Source organism: Rhipicephalus microplus, chromosome X, assembly GCF_043290135.1.
Source record: "Rhipicephalus microplus isolate Deutch F79 chromosome X, USDA_Rmic, whole genome shotgun sequence".
Classification (NCBI taxonomy): domain Eukaryota; kingdom Metazoa; phylum Arthropoda; class Arachnida; order Ixodida; family Ixodidae; genus Rhipicephalus; species Rhipicephalus microplus.
Genome location: NC_134710.1, coordinates 492,745,981 through 492,769,462, shown reverse-complemented (window position 1 = coordinate 492,769,462; position 23,482 = coordinate 492,745,981). Strand labels below are relative to the sequence as shown.

General features: G+C 46.4%; 2 protein-coding genes across 6 annotated transcripts in view; one reads left to right on the top strand and one right to left on the bottom strand.

Annotated features, from left to right (window-relative positions):
• Window positions 1-23,482, bottom strand: part of LOC119161647 (low choriolytic enzyme) — a 1,178,895-nt gene that overhangs the window by 418,471 nt on the left and 736,942 nt on the right. For 4 of the 5 annotated variants that reach the window (XR_012887764.1, XM_075880929.1, XM_075880927.1 and 1 more), the window contains one exon: window positions 8,842-9,405. The exons of the other annotated variant lie outside the window; for it this stretch is intronic. Coding sequence is in view for 3 of the 4 variants with exons in the window: in XM_075880929.1 (XP_075737044.1) it covers window positions 8,842-9,405 (564 nt within the window). In the remaining variant the exon portion in view is untranslated. The remainder of the gene's footprint in view (window positions 1-8,841; window positions 9,406-23,482) is intronic. 5 annotated transcript variants of the gene reach the window in all.
• Window positions 1-23,482, top strand: part of LOC142776727 (uncharacterized) — a 239,037-nt gene that overhangs the window by 212,424 nt on the left and 3,131 nt on the right. The window contains exon 4 of the mRNA XM_075880931.1: window positions 17,881-17,981. The gene's annotated coding sequence lies outside the window, so the exon portion shown is untranslated. The remainder of the gene's footprint in view (window positions 1-17,880; window positions 17,982-23,482) is intronic.

Here is a 23,482-nt window from a genome sequence, read left to right as displayed (position 1 = left end):
AACTTTACAGTGCTTGTCATACCATTACTTGCAGGATACCCCTTTGGTTTCTGTCTAAACAACCCATTGCCTTCACAGTCATAAGTTTACAACCCTTGCAAGTGTTCTCCTAGCAGACTTCTTCAAATGAAGAGGGGGAGACTTGCATTGGAGCACAAAGGCTGATGTCCTTGCTTTCGCTGTGAATTTTAATGGGTCATGAATATTTACATCTCACAGGCAATTATCGCTGCACCCAGAATGCCTTGATTGAAGAAAGTTGTCTGTGCGGTGATCACGTCCATGGGGTTTTGTGTTCATGTAGCCAGCTATGTTTGCATGAAAATCACGTTACGTTCCACCTCACTTGTTTTGCGCCCTCTGAAACTGAAATCGTGACTGACTACTGTAAAACCTTGTTCTAGGTAACTAGCTGTTCCATCCACGATGAGTGTGTCATTAACTACTTATTGCAACAATAAAAACGCTCTGCAAATATTTTGTGTGAGCGCTCAGGCTGTGTCTATGAAAGATAATTGAGCCCTTAAATGCTCCTTTTGCTCTGTGATATGCAGGAGGGTCAATGGCGCAAACAGGAACCATACATCATGATACACTTTGGGAGCACCATTGCAGTCTATAAGCAGCAGTTTAAGTGTTTCTCGAAATGCTTGCGTGGGTTGATGGTTTAGGCCCATTTTTGAAGACAGTGTGTTTCTTGCACTTAGTCCAGGTCAAAGGGTCAGGGAGATAGAAGTGGAGGAGATAGCAAGGTCAACAGACACATGTGTAAGCATGCTATCGTTGCAACTTTAAGAGAAAGATACTTCTCTTTTGGTGGGATTTAGAGATGTGAGCAGTTGGGCTGCATCTTTTTTGTTTAGCTTATTTTGATATTTTTTATCTGGTGCATGGTTTGATGCTTTTATTTCTTGTATTTTTTTGTATAGAACTTACCCTTGCTGTAACTAGATCAACAGGGCAACAGGAAAAGTTTGGTGTTGCCAGGGTTTCGTTATTGGAAAATAACACAGTAATTACTGTAATACGCAAGGATCCATACCATCGGGTGAACGAAATTGCGGACAGAACAGAAAAGGCGTCACCGCCACTAACTTGCACGCAACCATGCGCGCGCTCATCGCCTCAAATGCGAGTTAAAAACATGCAATGAGATTGACAAAAAAGAATGATGACGAAAAATCCGCCAAACAAAAAAGATTCTGAGAAACGAAAATTCCCCATCACGCAAAGCAACAGATGTAACACTAAGATGCGTATCTTCCTTTTTATTGTATAATGCTTCCATAATTTCCCGTGGCAAGATATCATTACTCTTTCCAAGGACGGATACAACGGAAAACCTAGTCTCACATTTGCAGAAACAACAATGTGCTGGCAAATGTGCCGAAAGTTTATTTTTCACAGGAAGTTCTTGCTCCCTAATTCAGTCCTTTATGGACCGGCGCATTCGCCTGCACATGGTGGTCCCTGCAAGTGTGAGGCTAGGTTTTTCAGTGTATCCTTTCTTTGATTGAGTAATGTCACCTTAGCACGCAAATTCATGGAAGCATAATACATTGAAAAGAAGAGAGATACGCATGTTAGTAGTACATCTGTTGCTCTGCGTGGTGGGAAACTTCTTTCTTCAGAATCTTTTTTCATTTAGTGGCTTTTTGTCATAATTCTTTTGTTGTCAATCTTATCGCGTGTTTTTTGACTAGCGTGTGAGGCAATGTGCGTGCGCAAGATTGCTACGCTTATATATTTCGCCGATTTTCTGAGACTAAAGTTAGTTGTGAATGACACCCTTTCCGTTCTGTCCTCAAGTTTCTTCCACGATGGTATGTTTCTTTTTAGAATTAAGTAAGCATATACCAACTAGTCCAACAGAATGATTTAGAAAGGTGGTGGTCCCACTCCGGCAGCACCCGCTCTGCATTTTTTCACTGTTTGCTGACGTTCAACGCTCAGCCTATTGATTTAAATTGTATTGCTAACATTCTTCACTTTTTTATGACAGCTAGTATTGTCACCTAGTCCGAAGCGGTTTTGCATAGCACTCAAAACCGTTCGAGCAAAATCCAGTGCTTTCGCTGTACAAGCCTTTGTTGCAGTGGAAGGGTGGCCAAACTGTTCAACATAACCAAATGCAATTTCTTGAGCCTCTTCATAAAGCTATATGCGAGGTTTTTATGAAAAAATGAAGCGAGTACAGCAATATGCGAGGTTTTTATGAAAAAATGAAGCGAGTACAGCAATCAAAAAGTCATGGAGTCTTCAATCGAAATAAGCAGAACATTGTTAGTGTATGAGTGAATAAACTTTTCCCTTTTTTGTGCAGAAAAACAACATTTAATGGCTCTCCAGGCCACAATGTACCTATTGTCTAAGTTACTTCGCGTTCTGAAGAATAGCTGATGAATAATAACTGCTTTAATTCACAAATTTATGGATCCACTTGTTCAGGCAATACCAACGAGGTAGAAAAACCGTCCAAGATGAAAATCGGAAATTTTCAGTTTCGAAGCAGCAAACCTCTTTATGCAGAGAAAATTGTCATAGGTTAATTTGAAAAAATCTAAGACAGTGAATTTAGCTCAATTTTTGCTTACCATGTTTGTGCAAAATTACTTCTATTCTTTTATGGCTAATTCACACTTATCGCACACTAGCAGGACTATGTCATGTTTTGTATTTACCAGCGCTCACTAACTTTGCATAACAGCGCTTGACTCAAAACATTCTTAACAAAAATAAATATTGCAAACATTTTTTGGTGTTGGCCTCATCTATGAAAAAAACCATGAAGTTGTCTCGTGTCAGTTCCGAAGTTTGTCTAAAGTGATGCCGCTAAACACGACTCTGCCGCCGAAATACGTATGGGTTATTTCTCCAGATTTCAGACTTCAGTGTCTAGCCCAGGGGGTAAATTTAGTCGCTACGTCTCCAATAAGCAATGCAACTCCAAGAGGCTGCTGAAAAAAAAGAAAGGAAGAGCCGGAGTGACAGAAAGAAAGAATTCAACAAAGCGTGCCACATTTCTGACCAAGTGGTTTGGCAATTGTGCCGAGAATTCCAGGATTTGCTTGGCTGCTCACCTTTGCAGCCAGGGTACTGCAGAAGCGTTTGTGAAGTACACAAAAAACTTGACCTTGCCTTCTATTTTTGAGACTCGTAGGACATTACCTGGTGCTCTTTCCTTCGAGGGGTGGTGAGGAATGTTTGGCAGTGTGTGTTCCAAGTGACACTGTTTGAAAGGTAGTATGAAATTCGACCTTTTTCGAGAGACAAGTCTGCACCCGTGAAGGGGTGGCGACTTGATGCTTGACACATTTTTTTCTTGGGAGAGGAGGGGAGGTCACAAGGCCAAGCATGCAGCGTGCGTTGCGCACAGGGGCGACAGTTGCTAACTGAGAGATAGCTTGAATCGTCTTGAAATCATTCTTGCAAAAATACTAAGCCCCCGAGATTTTTTTCTAGTGCGTGGCGGATAACTTCAGAGGCTACGGACTCCCAGTTTCGATTTCGGTGACCTTTGTAGAGGCGCGTTTCAGACTTGAGAAGGGCCCAATGACAAGTTTGTGGATAGTTTGCGGGCAAGTTGGTGGAAAACAAACTTGCATGCGCAGTAACTATATTATAAACTGTGAAATAATGAGCCATATTTCCCTGACTGCAGCAAAAAGTACTGATGCCTGCGTGAGATCTATAGCGTTCCCAGCTAAGCACAGCAAAACAAACGTGTTAGCAAAACAAAAAATGTGTTTGCTACTTACTCTCAAATTACGGTAACACATGCATTGCGAATGATGATTGTGTCCTCGAAGATCATTGATGATGACATTTGCTTGTTGTAATGGGCACTGACTGGTCTAGCAGAGAGGTAGCAGGAATAAAGCTTGAATTGCACGGAATAGACAAGACGGTCATCATTTACCTCTAGCAAATCTAAGCTTTGGCAAATAATCTTTTCGCTTATGTAGGTGATGGTATGTCTTACTTTCTAGGCATCCGGCCTTCGTTGACCATGACGGGACATAACGCATTTACTCTCAGCATATGCCACTATAGACACCTAGAAAATGAGACGTTTGCAGAAAACGTAAATACACTCAAACGTATTTCTCCAATGAACCTTCTTCGAGTGCTCACTGGGTGCAGCCACAAATGTGTGAGCCGCCTATTCCTCTGCACCTCTCAAAGAACAAATGCAATACCCGGAGTGGTTTTGCAGCTTCCGCTCGCTAAGCCAAGGGTTTCAATCAGCTAGCGTGCTGTCCAGACACTCAAGCTAGTAAAAGCACAAAGGGGACGGAAGGGAGGGTAGGGGGATGGCAATTTCAAGTTTGAAACAAAAGAATTGCAACCTTGAAAAAAAGACTGTGCGTGAGTTTTCGCGATAACCATATCACATGCTAGAGCTACAAGTACTCACATAGATGAGCAATAATTAAGATATCGTTTTGTTTGATCACTTCGTATACCACACCACTGCGCTATGTTCTAAAACTGGAATGAAAATATCTGCAGTACCATGTGCACAAACTGATCAGATTCTGAGAGGTTTACCGTTGCATTCGAGAAAGCCCAGTAAGTGCGCAGGTGGGGTCTGGAATTTCTGTCCTAAAAAGACTCCCAAGTTCCCATATGCGCTTGTTTTGGAGGACTTGAACGCCGAAGCCGCCATCCTTTTCTGCTTCTCGGTCAACTGTATTCCCTCGCCAAAAGCTTTCTGCGCCTCATGCGGTTTGTTTCTCGGGGATCGGTTCAATTTAGACCAAGCGGCGATGTCACTTTCATTTCATTTATTTACTCTGAAGGCCGAAGCATTACAGAGAGGAGTGGGTATACATCGTACAGAAAATCAGGAAATACAGCAAATCAAAATTATATGCGCACAATGGCGGTCTGAAAACCATAAAAGAAAAGAAAGACTGCGTGATGTGAAGAAGAGGCAGGGTGGTTGTAACAACAATGTTCAACATGGTTGCGTCTTTGAATGACACGCGCACACAAAAAACTAGTAACAAGAGAAAACACAGCGTGACTTAAGTGGCGAATTTACGCGAAATGGTTAGAGAGGGCGTTTTTAAACAAAGTGAGATCAGTGATAGCAGCGATAGGGGCGGGAAGGTGGTTCAACTCATTTGCAGTTTTCGGGATGAATGATTCAAAATATAAATTCGTGCGGGCGCTAGGAACGCCCACTTTAAACTGATGATCGTTGCGTGAGGAAACGTACGATGGGGGCTGGAAAAGAGTGTTGCTAAAAGACGGAATACAATGAAAGATCTTATGGAACAGGCAAAGGCGAGATATTTTACGCCGCAGTGAGAGAGTGGGTAAGTGAAGATTGGCTTTCATCGAGGTAACGCTGGACGTGCGATGGTAGTTTGACATGACAAAACGTGCCGAGTGATTTTGAACCGCCTCGATGCTGACAGCATCGAGGCGGTTCAAAATCGAGCGAGGTAATTGGTATGTGGATCCCAGACTGATGACGCGTACTCGAGTTTGGGTCGGACTAATGTTTGATAAAGCAGAAGTTTAAGGTTAGTCGGAGCCAAAGAAAAGTTTCTGCGCAGATAACCTAACGTGCGATTCGCAGTGTTTGTAATATAATCGACATGCGTGTTCCAAGAGAGATTGTTAGAAATATATACTCCTAGGTACTTGTAGGACGAAACCAGATTGAGATTGCTGTGGTGAAGTGTGTAGTCGCACGGTACATTATGAAAAATACAACGGGAAATTCGCATAACCTTGCATTTAGTAACGTTTAGCTTCATTAACCATGCGTCGCACCGTGATGAAATGTGATCCAGGTCTGTTTGAAGAGCAAGATTATCTGCGTTAGTCCGGATTTCACGGTAAATTACACAGTCATCGCCAAATAGTTTGATGGATGATGAAATGTCTTTAGGTAAGTCGTTGATGTAGATAAGAAATAGTAGGGGACCAAGAACTGAACCTTGCGGAATGCCGGACGTTACAGGGCTAGTCGGGGAACAATGGTCGTCAGCAGTTACAAACTGGGTGCGGTTAGATAAGAAACATTCAATCCACTTTAAGACGTTAGCATCAATATTTACCACGTTTAGTTTCAGAAGAAGTAACTTGTGGCAGACGGTATCAAAGGCTTTTGAAAGGTCTATGAAGACACAATCAACAGTAGATGAACGATCAGCAGCAGAGAATAAATCGTTAGTGAAGGCCAGAAGCTGTGTCTCACATGAATAATATTTCCTAAACCCGTGTTGGTGAATGCTAAAGAAGGCGTTACTTTCAAGATAACTCACGACGTGGTGTAAATTACATGTTCGAGAAGTTTGCATGGTACACTGGTTAGTGAAATGGGGCGATAGTTCCCGGGACTATGAGCGTTTCCCGATTTAAACAAGGGAGCCACCTTCCCCACCTTCCAGTCTTCTGGGAGAACACCTTCTTCTAATGACTGATCAAAAAGTCTCGACAGAATAATTGAGGAATGAACGTCAGTGTTTTTCAAAAATTTAGAAGAAATGGCATCGACGCCTGGTGACGACGAAATTTGTAAATTTTGGATCAACTTGCGTATGCCGGCCCGGTCAACGTGTGCAGAATTCATCACAATGAAATCGCGAGCTTGAACACCTGGAAGGACGGCAGGAGTAGTGTTCGTAAAGAATGAAGAAAATGCATGGTTAAGGGTGATACAAACGTTCTCACTGGAAATTACTTCGTCCGTGTCAGTGGTAAGTTCAATCTATTTCCTATCGCCCCCATTAACGACCTGCCAAAATTTGTGGGGATTGTTTTGCAGAATTAATGGTAGCATTTGCTGAAGAAAGGACTCCTTTGCCGCGAATAAAGCACGCCCGTATCCATCGGCTACCTTTTTGTAAACCTCCCATCTTTCAGATAAATAAGAACGCTTGGCTTGGCGGTAAACGCGCTTCTTTTTATTGGACAGGCGTTTCAATGTTGGCGTGAACCACGGTGATTGTTACATGCGATTTCGCGTAGTGGTATGGACTTGTTAACGAGTTCGGCAACTTTATTTTTAAACAGCATCCAGTTATCGTTGACAGATCTTTGGTTGAAGTCTTCTAGAAAAACGGAGGTGAAATGTTCAAGTTCGGTATTAATGGTTCCATAATCAGCTCTACTGTAGTCCCTGAATCGCTTTTTACTTTTTTGTTTACGGGGCGATGCGCAGGGGAGGTTGAAAACGATTGCTTCGTGATCACTGAGGCCCGGCAAAACAGAAAGCGATTGCACGAGATCGGGGTGAGAAGTCAGAACTAAGTCTAAAGTTGAAGCACTTGAATGTGTAATGCGAGTTGGGCACATAACCAGCTGCGTTGAATTGAATTGCGCGCATGTGTTAAGGAAACAGGCACTTTCAGAGGAGCCAGAGCCAGGCGATAAATGGGAGTTGTTCCACGAAATATCAGGAAAGTTAAAATCACCTAGGATTAAAATTGGTGTGGCAGGGAACCTCACGTGCAAGTCACTTAAGACGCCATGAAAATCATTGGAAAAACCAGATAGCGCATTCGGAGGGCGATAGCAGGCACAAACAATGACATCTTTGTGACTTATGCGGATTCGAACGCAGCACACCAATTCAAGGGAACATACAATGGGAATTTTAAAAGACATGAATTCCTCTGAAACAGCGATCAAGACACCGCCACCAGAACGCGAGCCACGGTCACACCTAAAAAAGGAAAATTTTGTGTCGCACTGCAGGATCTCACGGTTTTCAACTTTTCACGACAGCCAGGTTTCGGTCAAAACTATCACATCGGAAAGGCACGTGTTTACTAACGAAGACAAGGCATCACGCTTGTTGATAACACTTCTGATATTACAAAGCAAAAAACAACAGTCAGGGTTAGAGGTATTACAACTTGTGTTAGCATCTAGCTACAGTGGAGAAGATGGGCCTCTGATGACAGGATCATCGCGATTAGGAGGATTTGATGGGTCAAGCGAGTCCATTTCTACTTCGCACAAGCGATCTGAAGATGCGCAGTAGGTGTATATTTTATTGCCAATGACCACTTTATTGTATTTAAGTGAAAATTTGTGACCAGTCGAATTGGCGAAGTCGATTAGTTTTTTCCGGGTGGCGCGTGTATCCTTGCAGAAATCCTCACAGATTGATGTATTTGTGTCACGAAACTTAGACTTCTGAGACAAAACACTATCTTTAGTTTTAGAAAAAGTGAAACGTGCTATCACGGGCCTAGTTTTATGCCGCGAAAACGTTCCTAGCCTGTGAGCACGCACGGTAGCATCGTCAGGTAGCTGCAAGTTTAACGTAGAGGTCAGAATCAATCGGACCTTTTCTTCAGAATCGGCCCAAGTTTCTGACGCTGAATCTTCAATTCCGTAGAAAATCAGGTTCTCACGACGAGACCTATTCTCGAACTCATCCAGACGCGCTCGGAGCGAAGCCTGTTCACTTCGAACGGCGGTGGCTATCATTTCCTGCACGTGAGAGCCGTCTAGAAATTCTTCAAACGAATCGACTCGTTTTTCTAGATCAGTTAGCCGAGTGGTCAAATCTAACACTTTGGACTCAAGTAACTTTAGGTTTTCTTTCACTTCGTCTATGGATTTAATGAGGGTGTCATGCCGTTGGTCAAGGCGTTGTGTTAAATCTTGAATAGCCAGAAGAATGTCACTGCTCTGTTTGCTAGGGTCTTGTTTCGGGGGACCAGGGTTGAGCTCGACGTCTCCGCTGGCCAACAACATTTTAGCAACAAAAGCACACTCCACAACGGTGCAGGCAAGAACACTTGGGCATGGAAACAGCAGCAGAAATAGGTTGTTTGAGCGTTTAGAAAAAAGGGGTGGGGTGGGACCAACCTGAACAAAAAGACAAAGGGGGTTGTCAGCCGCCGGCATCACTGCTGCGATCCAATGCCCACTGAACGGCGAAGGGTTCCGCCAGCCGGTTATATGGTCCGTCTGCCTTGATGACGATGTCACACTGGCTTCTTCTGCGTAGTAGGGTTTCAATGTTGCGTAAGGCGGCCAGCCATGGTCGACGCAAGGTGACGAGTCAAACAAGGGACATGCGTCGATATCAGGAGGCAGTCGCAGTCGATCCGCGCAGGCAGCAGGGCACGTTCCAAGGATTGCAGCCAGCTGAACAAAAAGACAAAGGGGGTTGTCAGCCACCGGCATCACTGCTGCGATCCAATGTCCACTGAAGGGCGAAGGGTTCCGCCAGCCGGTTATATGGTCCGTCTGCCTTGATGACGATGTCACACTGGCTTCTTCTGCGTAGTAGGGTTTCAATGTTGCGTAAGGCGGCCAACCATGGTCGACGCAAGGTGACGAGTCAAACAAGGGACATGCGTCGATCTCAGGAGGCAGTCGCAGTCGATCCGCGCAGGCAGCAGGGCACGTTCCAAGGATTGCAGCCAGCTGAACAAAAAGACAAAGGGGGTTGTCAGCCGCCGGCATCACTGCTGCGATCCAATGCCCACTCTATTGCGAATACTTGATGGCGTCATGATTTCAAAAAACTTGGTAATCTATGATGTCTACCAATGACTTTCTTTAGCACTTGCGTAGACACCGACAGGCACTTTTCGCGCTTGGTAAGGCTTCTAAACTTTCCCGACCATGTGTACCATGCTGTTTCTTTTGTAGAAGCGCGCAAATATTATTAACCTTTCACACTGAATTGAATGCTGCCCAGGGCATATCAAATGAAATACTTACTTTTTGAATTAGAATTCTGAATAAATATAATATCATTAGATTCGGTGTTTAAAGTTCAGCAGGTGCAATTTGCATCGGCCTTACAAATTAATTTCGGGGTGAGCGGAACTCGTTTTATAGCTGGGAGAATTGACTCTCATATGTTTCATCAAATCTGAGCACTGCATTCGTGTATGTAGGTGTGAGACAGCCCTCTAAGTATGAATGTTGTGCTGCTTGACCTCATCTTTTCCTCTGTTGGCTCACCATGCTTGCACCACATCATGACCAATGTCACCCTGATTCCCATTCCTATTCTTGAAGGTTTCAAGTAGCTATGTGAGAAAGAAAAATAAAGTGGCAACCGATACATCTGTTTAGCGATGCATGAGGCTAGTAATCTTTTGGCTGGCGAATTCCTTCCGCCGGTAATGTCCATGAAATGACCATTTTTTGGTCACTGCAAGGCATAAAAAGGGGGCTGTGTGTAATGAGAGCCAGGATGTAGTAATAGAAAGTTTTTCGGGTAGCTTCTGTATGTAGCGACATAAGTATCAACTGGACCATGCGCAACACCTGCAGTATAACTGCAGAGGGGTCCACTGTTAAGGTAACGCCGGAGTACGTGTGATCTGCTCTGGTGTTTTTTGCAAACTGCCGCATCTAGTGGCCACTTGAATAAGTAGAGGAGGTGACACTTACCATCCCCTGAAATGGGTTTGAAACATCGCCAGCTATAGCTCGTGTCTCTCAACTCACTACATTCCCCTTGTAGGGTTCCTATAACGAATATGAATAGCACCGACAGTGAATAATTCTGCCGGCAGCAGAGTACAGCCCCGAAAAGGGAGCCATCTTAGTGCTTCTTTTGAAGAAAGAGTGCACGATGTAAAGCAGGGGTGGTGAAAGAGAAACAGCAAGACAAGAAGCTTTCATACGCCGCAGGGACATCTGACACCATGCCCATCAAGGTGCTGCCCTAAAAAGATTGGAGTGCAGCTGCGGCCTGCTAGCAATGATTCAAAACTGCAGGCAGATCTTCAGAAACACTGAAAGTAAAATGTTTATCAGAAGAGAAGCTGTCTGAAGTGGTATTTCGATGCTTTCGTCTTTTTTTTAGGTTTTTGTTCAGTGTGCTTCAAGCTCCGACAGAGTTATCATAGAGTGATGCATATTAGAGTAATTTGAGTGTCAGAGAGATGGTATGTTGCAAACAATATGTCGTAATTTGCAGGTATTCTGTTGCTTTACACGATGCAATATATTTCTAACATAAGTTTTACCAGTATAATGAAGGCTAGGCATTGTACGTGAGTTAGCCGTGTTTTGTTGTGAATTTACAGCTTCACATGACATTCAAGAGAATGTCTCTGTGAAGCCACTGATACAATGTCTTCATGACGAGGAAGTACATACAGTTGTAATCTTATAGGACAAATGGCAGAGCAAAAAACTAAGCTTTTTCTATTCTAAAAAAATTGGATAGTTTCACTTAAGGCAAATGTATAAAATTGGGTCAAGTTTGTTTTGATGCTTCAAATTTAGAAGGAGCAATCTGATAGAGTGAGAGGCACTCGTTGAGCTAACTACTAACCAAAAATTTGGTATTCAACTGTTGCACTTCTTGAATTACCACGGGTGGTGTAGCCAAATAGAAAAGACACATAGATAACAATTTCCAAGAAAACAGTTCACTGGAAATAGCATAATCATGGGATGGTAGATTATCGGTAGTCCACGCATGGCTTGAATGCTGAGTAGCAATGTTTGTTTTGTCTCAGGAGGGATTTACGTACGCAAAGATAGAAATCAAGGCTCTAAATATTTGTTTTCTTTTACTAAATAATTTTTTTCTTCTTAACTTATTTGAATATTTTGCAAATTATCATGGAAATAAAACTCTGTTCCTTAGTAATTATATAATGTTCTCCGACTTTACACAACAAACTATAACAAATCTACACAGACATTTCGCCTCCTATGTGAGTGGCATCCACAGTGTGCATTGGCACCAAATGTGTGAAGGTGACCAAATTCACCGATTGTCTCATATGTGTCTACTCATTCGTATGGAGGACGTGATTGTTGTTGCACGCTGGCTGGTCACGACGATCTAACCACGACTCAAAAAGCTTTCTCTTCCCTCTCTTTGGTTCTCGAGCCGGCGTCAACGAATTACGAAATTCGAAGGCATGCCCCATTTTCAAGCAGTGTTTGATGTATTTTGTCTAAGAATTTGTGATTTTTGTGATGTCTCTTTGTGTTCATGAACACTCGTTGACCAGTTCCTGCTAGTTTTGCCAATATAAGTGGTGTCGCAGCCACCGTACAGGAACTTGTACCCTGTTTTGATCATACGCAGGGGTGCTGTCTTTGGGCTTAGAGAGTCCGTTTACCAAGGCTTGAACATTGTTTTAATACCCGGGGGTGAAGCGCTATACGAATAGAGCCTCAAAAACTTTCATAGTAAGGTACAGAAAAAAAATTGCCCGCAGCTTCCCTCGGGGGAACACTGAGGAGGATGCGGACCATATAATTGGTTAACGGGGTGTTAAAGTGCGATTTACTTGGGTCGATGGCTAAATTGGTTAACGTGGTTGTGAAATGGGCTGTTAAATTGCGACTTACTTAAGTCGATGGCTAAATTGGTTAACGTGGTTGTAGGAGGGGGTGTTAAATGAGTGAACACGTACACACGTATGCGAAAGGGCGGCGCTGGTCGAAGGGACGTCGATCATTGTGTTTGTGGATTCGTTGGAATTCATTTCACCGCGACCTTGGACGTCGACGCGCCGTACAAACCAACCGACGAGCGGCAACTGAGCGAGCGAGCGCCGACCTTGAGTATATATACAGCACGACGGCGCATGCACTGTCAGCTGTTGAATGTTCTCGAAGCGCGACGCCACATGCGCGTCCACTGGAGAATCAGGAGAATCGTAGATGTCGAACGCGGTGTGTAGAGGAGGAAGGGTGCACAGATGGTGGAGGAGTGAAGCGCGCGCGGTGTGTAGAGGAGGAAGGGATGCACGGATGGTGGAAGAGTGGGCGACGGCGCGACGGCGCATGCGCGCGCGTCAGCTGTCGAATGTTCGAGAAGCGGTGTGGACGGCGCACTACAAGGCGCGAGTATAAGATGCTCCGCATCTAAAATGGGTTTTGTGTTTTCTCGCAGCCCACTCCATGTTCCCTTTTGCATGTGTTTCTGGGTGTCGTTCATAAACCAGCTCAGATAATGGCTTCGTTACAATTCACCAACCTTGTTTTCCGTCTATATGACTGCAAGCGCTGATCAGCGATGTATGTGACAACACATGCATGAGTGAAATAGGCAGATGTCACAGAACGAGCGCTAAAAATGGGCGCGCCGCCAAATTGTCGCGACGAAACGCCGGAGTGGCGCCGCGAGGTCAAAAGAAAAAGAAAACAAACATCTAAAGGCTCCCCCCGGGGCGCGCGCTCTCCCCTCGGAAGCGTGGCTTCGCCGACGAACCTCCTCGCCCCACATCGGCGGCCGAGATAGCCCGCGAAAGTTCCAGAACGAAAGGGGCGTGGTCATACCGAGTTGAGTCATCGGCCACGGAGGGCATTCCAACCTTCTCGCCCTCTTCCCAGCCTTCGCTGCGTATCGCGCCGACGAAATGATGAGAACCTTCTGGAATGTCACGCGCAAGGTATTTAACCGAGCAGCCGAGACGAGAGATCAGGAGAAGACGGAAGTTGCGCCAGAGTGCGTAGTGATTCCGCCGTGTAGTCGGTGAAGGTTTTGTCCGTGGAGACAAAGCAGGAGAAGAAGATGATTTCCACCTGAGGGGTGAAGGCTCGAGCTACAGGCAAGAGCGTGTGTCTACCACTATCGAGCGAGGACGCGTGGCAACAGCTGCGTGTGTGAAGCCGACGGGTTTCTGGCGAAGAAGATTGAAGCTTGGAGAGAGGCCAATTGAAGACGCGAGGTTTCCTGGAAGAGAAACTTCAAGGGCAGCGGAACGACAACGACGCTGGACTTTGAGTGAGTGATTCTCGGAAGAGTATCATCTAGACTTGTGTTCCAAGAACTTTGGACTGAATAGGTTTTCTATCTCTTTAGTCTTTAAGTGTCTTGGCTGTTCAATGCATGCGACTGCATTGTAGTGCGTATTGTTGTCTGTGTCTGTTGTGTTCGAGTGTGGCTGATTGTACTGTGTAGTACGTTGTTTGATTGGTGACGTATTGTTTGTAACTATTGTGGAGTGTGCATTTTTGTGTATGGTTTTCGATCTGCCATTGTTGAGAATATAATTTTGTTTGTTTATCGACTCTCGGCTCTGACTTGTTCTTTGGGCCACAGCCGGCTTCTGCTGGCACACCAATAAGGACCAATTCTAAATTGTCCACGCTTTCGTGGTGCGTTTCGGGGGGGCCGATACTTCGGCTCTTGGAATGAGCCCGGCGATCGCCTCCCTAATTAACGGGACCTGTGTGACAATTAATCTGGCGTCCGCGACACAGGACCTTTTGGTGCACAGTGTGTCCAAAGTAGTGAGAAAGAGCCTCGAGTTGTTGATAGTGCTATCGGAACGATTTTGTGTGTTGTTCAGTGTTCTCGTTAACGAGTGCAGGGGAGTGTTCCAATAGACTGATTTAGGCAGATACTTTTTACACGCGGTAAGACTTTATTTGCGAGACACCATGGATCTCGAAAAGTTAGTAGCTCTTGGTGAGAAGATGGGTCTTTCTGGCGCCGAACTACGGAAGTGGGTCACCCAGAAGGAAAAAGAAGAAAAAGAGAGGGCCAAAGAAGAAAAGGCAGCTGAGCTGGAAAAAGAAAGGCTGGCGGTCGAAAGAGCCAAAGCGGAAAAAGAAGCTGAGTTGGAACGAGAGAGGTTGGCAGCTGAGAGGGCCAAGGAAGAAAAAGCGGCTGAGTTGGAGAGAGAGAGGTTGGCAGCTTTGAGAGAGAAGGAAGAAAGAGAGCAACAATTGAAGTTGGAATTGGAGAGAGAAAAGCTGGCCGCTGAGAGGGCGAGAGAAGAAAGAGAGGCAAAGGAGCGACAGCTGAAAGAAGAAAGAGAGGAAAGGGAACGGCAGCGGCAGCACGAGATGGAACTCGGGCGGCTCCGTTTGCAACAGCGAAGTGAAACTCCCGTCCAACCTAGAGTTGAAAGCAGCGAACGGGAAGATCACGGCTTCCGCTCGAACCCAAGCAAGCTGCTCGTAGCCTTTGATGAAAGGAAGGACGACCTTGACGCGTACCTTCACTGATTTGAGACTATTGCGAGGAGCCAGAATTGGCCGGAACATCAATGGGCAACTGCTTTGAGTACTTGCTTGAGTGGTGAAGCGCTCAGTGTGTACGGTAGGCTGACGCCGACCGATGCAGCCAACTATGCAAAGGTGAAAGCTGCTTTGCTGAAGCGATTTAGATTTACTGTAGAAGGATTCCGGGACAGATTTCGGACAGGAAAGCCAGCTGATGGTGAGACGGCTACACAGTACGCCGCCCGACTTAGTCATTATTTCGACAGATGGATTGAACTTTCAGGGACAGCGCAGGAGTACGATGAGCTTAGAGAGCTCCTAATTAGAGAACAATTTCTTACTAGTTGCCACCCAAGCCTGTCGCTGTACTTGAAAGAGAGGAAGGCTGAGTCACTTGAAGGAATGCTTGAATTGGCTGATCAATTCTTGGAAGCGCAAGGTGGAACTAATTTGGCCAAGGTCAAGAAGGATTGTTCCGATGATTCGAAGAAATTGGCTCCCGAAGAAAAGAAGCGTGCACCAGAGAGCATTCCGCGATGTTTTCTGTGCAACCGAGTGGGTCATCGCGCGAAAAACTGTCGAACGATCTTTACGAGCCCTACGGCAGTAAAATGTTTTAAGTGTGGTCAGACTGGGCACAAAACAGACGCTTGTCGGAACGTGGTGAGTCAAACTCACCAGCTATCCTGTCTGCAAGCGGCACCAAAATCTGATAATAATGCCGTCACCGATGGATTCGTAGAGCTGAAGAATGGCGAGAAAATTCCTATTGTGGGTGCTCTAATGTCAAAACAGCCAACCGGTGTTTCGACGGGAATGCCAACGCTACCTGGAAAAGTTGCAGACAAAGAGATTACGGTGTTAAGAGATACCGGCAGCTCCGCTGTTATCGTGCGGAGAAATCTGGTGCGGGAAAGTGAGCTAACAGGCAAAACTAAACCAGTTTGCCTAATTGACCGTTCGGTTCGGGTGCTTCCCAAAGCATAGATTGAAGTGGAAACCCCGTACTTCAGCGGGAAGGTTACCGCTATATGTATGACGACCCCCTTTTACGACCTTGTCATCGGAAACATCGCCGGGGCGCGAGGACCAAATGATCCGGAATGTTTGGAAGAAGACCCAAAGATAGAGCCCTCGCCAACCCAGCGACCGCGAGATACAGTGGAGGAGCATCCCGTGACGGACCTCACTAGAGCCCAAGGTGAAGCCGCGGCGCAAGAGACAGCGAATGAGAAGACGATCGTGTTGAATGAGTTCACGCGCTGGGCAGCTGGACGTACGTCGGCACGACCCCAACCGACCGACAGTGTAAAGGAGACGGAGTCGGCCAGCCAGGCCAAATGTAGAGACTGGAACAAGCTGGTAAATAAACAGACCAAACCTGTCGAACGTCATGACCCGTTAGCAGGGTCGGAACTGACAACGATGGCTGAGACGCTGCCTCAGATACCGTCGTTGGAAAAGGCTCGCCGAAAAAGAACAAGGAAAAACAAGAAGAGATCGAGCGAGCACCGCAAGAAAGGACGCAAGCGCAGCTCGAAATACACAGGATAGGTGCTGAGGTCGAATCAGAATGTGTTTGGCAGTGCTGAGTGCCATATGTTGTGTTAATGTTGTGTTATCTTGTGTCGCAAGTGTCGAAGTGTCTGTGCTGTGATGTGATGTATAGTGTTGTATAATTGTTGTAATGAGAGAACTTTGCACGTTTGTATTGTTTGGAATGAGTGATGAAGTGTTGTAGTCGTGTACCTGTGGCTATATTTCATGTGTTGTGGAATTGAACTATAATGTGAGATTGTATTGAGCGATCTATTGCGAATGTGAAGTGCCATGAGCGACGGTTTGTGTTACAGTGTTTCAGAGTGTGTGGTGACTGTTCGCGCTCGTTTGTGTGGTTTTGAATATTATGAGATAATATTCTTAAAGTGGGGGGCAGTGTCACAGAACGAGCGCTAAAAATGGGCGCGCCGCCAAATTGTCGCGACGAAACGCCGGAGTGGCGCCGCGAGGTCAAAAGAAAAAGAAAACAAACATCTAAAGGCTCACCCCCCCCCCCCGGAGCGCGCGCTCTCCCCTCAGAAGCGTGGCTTCGCCGACGAACCTCCTCGCCCCACATCGGCGGCCGAGATAGCCCGCGAAAGTTCCAGAACGAAAGGGGCGTGGTCATACCGAGTTGAGTCATCGGCCGCGGAGGGCATTCCAACCGTCTCGCCTTCTTCCCAGCCTTCGCTGCGTATCGCGCCGACGAAATGATGAGAACCTTCTGGAATGTCGCGCGCAAGGTATTTAACCGAGCAGCCGAGACGAGAGATCAGGAGAAGACGAAAGTTGCGCCAGAGTGCGTAGGGATTCCGCCGTGTAGTCGGCGAAGGTTTTGTCCGTGGAGACAAAGCAGGAGAAGAAGATGATTTCCACCTGAGGGGTGAAGGCTCGAGCTACAGGCAAGAGCGTGTGTCTACCGCTATCGAGCGAGGACGCGTGGCAACAGCTGCGTGTGTGAAGCCGACGTGTTTCCGGCGAAGAAGATTGAAGCTTGGAGAGAGGCAAATTGAAGACGCGAGGTTTCCTGGAAGAGAAACTTCAAGGGCAGCGGAACGACAACGACGCGGGACTTTGAGTGTATGATTCTCGGAAGAGTATCATCTAGACTTGTGTTCCAAGAACTTTGGACTGAATAGGTTTTCTATCTCTTTAGTCTTTAAGTGTCTTGGCTCCACTTATTTGGTTGCAGGGCATACTGAGGATGCCAGCTGCATATTGGGTGAAACGTCTATGTAGTTTTGCTATATTTTGCTGTGTTATGTATGAGTCTATATCTTGAATCATGAACTGGCCTGTCTTTTGGAACATTTTTACATTTGTTCCTTAGTTATACCTCTCATGCATACTGTGGTGTACCAAAACACATGCTGCTACTTTTATTTTGGTGTTTTTGATGATGTTTTTTTAATTTCGTTTCAGGTACATATGCACGTGCCGGAAGAAGAAAATGATCAGTGGAATTTCATCTTACTTTGCCACCAATGCAGCTGATGAAGAGTGATGAAAAGGAATACTACGCTGTGAGTGCCATCTGTTTTGTAAGAACAATATTATATGGCATTTTTATACTACTGTGACGTCCCCGCAAAAACGGACTGAACCCCGCTCCTTTCAAGATGTTTTCGTTCGTTTCTCAAACCCACGCATCAAAAAAAGGAAAAGGTGTAACGAATGGGCATTCCGGAGTGAAGTACCAGAAGGCTTATTTCTACTATTCTCAAGGGCTCCCCCGCGCAAACACGAGGACCGGGCGGCGCCTTGTCGTCTTCGCATTGCATCTCTGACTCGACAAGGCGCCTTGTCGGCGCCTTGTCGAGTCAGAGATGCGATGCGAAGAAAGTCAGAGAGACGGAGCGTTGAGATTGAGGTGGTAGAGAGACGGAATGGAAAAGGAAGATAATGGTGCGAAGAGATAGCGATGAGAGGCGATGAGATGATCACTGGGACAAGGACGGTACGATGAGGAATGAAAGTTGGGGATAGGAGGCGAGTGAATGGAACGTTACGTAAGAGGGCTAAGATGGAGATCACTGAGAGGCATGAGAAAGGCGACGATGACGAAGACGATGAAGACGCTGTCGAATTTGACAATGACTCCAGGAGGAAGCCCTGAGCCCCGACTCGAACAACCAGCTCCGAGGCCCCCGTCAACATGGACCTTTCGTGAGACGGACTTTATGCACCTTATTTAGATTAGCTTTGCGGGAAGAGAGGTGGCGAATTGAGACATTGCGCGGTTTTGTTAGTTAATGACTTTATCATTTGTGTCGTCGTGCGTTTACTTTGTAATAAGGCACCCTTGTATTGTCACAGTTACTTAACTTATGTATCCTGTTTTGCGTGTCGCGAGTATTTGCTGACGTGTTACAATTTCGTGTAACATAGATGTCGTTCACGGACAGTATGTGTGTACGCCATTTGCACTTGCTATTAAATTAAATGAATCAGTAAACAGAAACAGGTCGTAGCGTTTTTTACTTCCCGGCCCCAGCACGAATCCCTGTATGTGCAAAGTGATTGAGACACGTAGCCAAGAGGGAGCCTGATAGAAAAAAGGTTTAGTGTTCTTCCCTCTCTGGCGATCGGTGGAGTGCGGGGGACGTCTCAAGTGGTGGCAGCGGTGGGATTACTGTTGGGGCAACGGTGCGAGATTTCACCCTCGTACTAGGGAAGGAGAGGCGGCAAAATGAACGAGCAGGCTAATAAGATGACCGACAGAGACGACCTAGTCAAAATGAGCGCCCTAATGTTAGCGGACATGGTTCCATCGTTTACGGGAGGTGATACGGGTCCGGATATTGGGGTTTTCTTGAAAATTTTGGAACAGGTTGGTGACTTGGGTGGATGGCGGGATAATGAGCTGGTCTGCATAGCACGATGCAAGATGGTAGCGCACGATTTTGCGTGGTCGGATGATGGCGTCGCTGCGGCTTCAACTTTTTCTGAATTCAAATATGTGGCCCTCAAGAGGTTCAATACAGAGCCCCTTATCTTCAAAATGGAAGGGTTTTAAACATGAGGCAGAAGGCAGATGAGGAGGTGCGGTCATTTGCGAGTCGCTTGCGCATCCTCGGGACCGCCACCCTGGCAAGCTCCGATAGTCAGGATCCGGTGAAAGCTTTACTGCGCCGCGAAATTCTAGACGAACAATTGCTCTCGCAATTTTTATTAGGCCTGAGGGATCCGGTCTGCAGATTTGTTCTCTCTCGAGACCCAAAATTGTTTGACGAGGCCGTTGCCATAGCGGTCAAGGAGGAGCAGAATGAGAAAGTCTCGAGCAGCCATTCGTTACCCACTCGACACGTAGAAGAGGACGCGGATGTTCATGAGATGCATAGCCACCTTGACCACCTCGAAAAACTTGTGGAGAGCTTGGCAGTACGCAATAAGGTGAAACGAAATTGGCAGGAATTCCCTAAGAAGCTCTCTTATCCCGGCGGGTGTTGTAATTGTGGCAGAATTGGTCACTTTTGGCGAGAATGCTATCGGTACCAGCGACGAAAGTGGAATTCGACGGGTGGCAGCCGCATTCACAAAGACAAGGAGAGGGCGGGAAAATTCGAATCAGGAAACCTAAACGCAACTCCTCCTCAAGACGTTGACTTACAGAGGTCGATGATTGACGATTGATTGATTTGTGGGGTTAAAAGTCCCAAAATCACCATGCACACAGAGGTCAATCGCGGTCGTAGGTATTCGCGAGGAAACAAACTCCGTAAAAATGAGTCGCGGTTCACCATGTGCGGAAATGGTTAATGTAATTTCCGTGATCGAGGAGGATGTTCCGCCATTGAGCGAGTGTGCGTTTGGGGAGAACACTCCCACGCCGGTGCCACTGGGTGAAACAAAAGCTGTTGAGGTTGCTGGAGCGGATACAGACGGTTTAGTTGCGGTTTCTACCACGAAGGTCCCACAAGACGATGAGGCATTACCAGTAGGAGTAGCAGATATGAAGTTGGATGAGAATGGGTTTTCTGAGGATGCAGATGTCGGAGTCTTGGTCGACACGGTGGTAGACCGAACGTTAGAGGGAGAATATGAGATTGAAGAATGCCTAGATCGCAACGGGATGGTTTTTGTGGGGCCAAAGGAGAACTGCAGCACACACGATGTACAACGCACGAAACCCGGACATGCGCAGCGGTCGTCTTGTCAGTTAGCTTCGCACATGCCTCACTCCGCGACTGAGTTGAGTAGGTGGAAGTTCGGACCATCCAACGAGGGTCCGGGAGTCAGAGTCAGGGAAGAAGTCTGCATACAGGTAGACGCTGAGCGCTCGGGGATCGGCTAGAGTCATAAGAGTCCGCAATGTTGTATGCCATTTTATGTCCTATAATTTCTACTCGGTCGTTGTGCATGTTACCTTACTGAAGACCTTGTGTCGAAGTTTAAGTTTTTTCATTTTGTTTTACTTTGGCTTGTACACTTGTTTTATTTTTTTGTTGATTGTGTTTTCAAATGAGGCAGGTAGCCTAACTTGGTCATTGTGGTTTTATGTTGCTCGCGGTATCTGATGTTGATCCCTGAGTAAGTGGTACCTCCTGGGATCGATTAACATCTAATGATGGGGGAATAACATAGAGTCAGTGAATCTGAGGTAGCCGAGATTTCGCCACTTATCGGAAAAGAAGGTGAAAAAGGGACTGTTTTAAGAAACGAGAAAGTTTAGAAAGTTCAAATTGAAATGGGTTCATGGCGTCTCCCCGCACGGAAGTGCCGCACCTCGTTAGGAAGCAGGGAGCGTCGTGATCGGTATTGATGTACAACGCCCAATGTCACAGTTGTATAGGACAGAATATACGCTACTTTCTCAGTCCATACGAACACGCAATTCACGGTGAAGGTCCCTTTCCTTCACCGACAGGTGCAGCAGAGGCCAGGCAGGAGATGGTACGCGAGGGTAATTCAGTATTGCTGCCTGTATGACCTATGTTCTCCCGCCATCCCGCTTTTCGTCTGGTTTGAAATGTTCGAGGTCTTAAAATTTTGTGCATGTGTGAAATGAAAGTGTATTGAAATGTGTGTATCCTCTGTTCGGTTGTGCCGAGAGTGGACAGTGCAGGCGAAGTGTGTTTTGTGCTCGCATGGTAGTGAAACTTCCGCATTCATGACTGAACGCTGCGTGCCAAACCATCCGACGAGCAGCTGTGACCAGTGTGCGTTTTGTCCACGCGTCATCCACGAGTTTTTGCAGTGTTTCTGAAGGTTTCAAGTGTGTTGTGCGCAGTAGAAATACGGTATCAAACTGCTTCGTGGTGGGTGATGATTCAGCAACAATCACAGATTGGTTCCTTTCAGCGACGCGCCACCGCCACGGCTGAATCACAAGTGTAATGTGTTCGCATATCGTATTCCAAAGACTGCCGCAATGTCTCAATTTCGCTGCGCAACCCGAAGGCGTTATTCGCCCACAATTCTCGTGCTTGAATTTCCCCGCTGGGAAAATTCTTCTGCAAGATGAAGGGATTGTGACGTCCCCGCAAACACGGACTGAACCCCGCTCCTTTCAAGATGTTTTCGTTCGTTTCTCAAACCCACGCATAAAAAAAGGAAAAGGTGTAACGAATGGGCATTCCGGAGTGAAGTACCAGAAGGATTATTTCTACTATTCTCACGGGCTCCCCCGCGCAAACACGAGGACCGGGCGGCGCCTTGTCGTCTACAGACCGTGTGACAGTGTACGATGGAAATAATCGGCAGCACCCTTCCGATCTGTGGCATGGGGCAGCAGCAGAGCATCTCTTGTTGGTTCGGGGAATGCGACTTTTGCGGCAAGCGCCTGTGCCGGGTCCAGTATGCCTTTCCGTCAGCCCCCGTGGCTCCAGGGCTCATTACTGCGTTCTGCGCGGATGGCCACCCCGGCAGTGAATGACGAAGAAGCGGTGGCTACGGAGAATTTCGCGGGAAACACCGAGCTGCATAGAAACGTTGAGACTTGGTCTGGACATCGGCTCACCAAGTACCGGAAGCATCGGGACCATTGTTCGCCCGTTATTAAAGTGTCTTCGGACGGCTCACCCATCACTCTCCCTGAGGCTTGAGTTTGTACTTTGTTACTTGCTCGGCTTTGTTTGGGAGAGGGTTTTCTACTGGTGTAGGCCATGGGGGCGGCCGCCGAGGATGATACACTCGGACTGAGAAAAAAAGATATGTCACGTGGAGTGGCGACTGGTTTGGTGCCCTAGTAGGGCGGAGTCGAGTCCTACAAAAAGGACTACGAGACGATGCGAAGAGAGTCAGAGATACGATGCGAAGTAGGTCAGAGAGACGGGTTGTTGAGATTGAGATGGTAGAGAGACGGAATGGAAAAGGAAGATAATGGTGCGCAGAGATAGCGATGAGAGGCGATGATAAGATCACTGGGACAGGGACGGTACGATGAGGAATGAAAGTTGGGGATAGGAGGCGAGTGAATGGAACGTTACGTAATAGGGCTAAGATGGAGATCACTGAGAGGCATGACGAAGGCGACGATGACGAAGACGGTGAAGACGCTGTGGAATTGGACAATGACCCCAGGAGGAAGCCCTGAGCCCCGACTCGAACAACCAGCTCCGAGGCCCCCGTCAACGTGGACCTTTCGTGAGACAGACTTTATGCACCCTATTTAGATTAGCTTTGCGGGAAGGGAGGTGGCGAATTGAGACAGTGCGCGCTTTTGGTAAAAATGACTTTATCATTTGTGTCGTCGTGCGTTTACTTTGTATTTAGGCACCCTTGTATTGTCACAGTTACTTAACCTATGTATCCTGTTTTGCGTGTCGCGAGTATTTGCTGATGTGCTACAATTTCTTGTAACAGATATGTCGTTCATGGACAGTATGTGTGCACGCCATTTGCACTTGCTATTAAATTAAATGAATCAGTAAACAGAAACAAGTCGTAGCATCTCTTGCTTCCCGGCTCCAGCACGAATTCCTGTATGTGGGAAGTGATTGAGACACGTAGCCAAGAGGGAACTGGATAGAAAAAGGGTATAGTGTTCTTTCCTCTTTTTGGTGATCGGTAGAGTAGCAGGGGA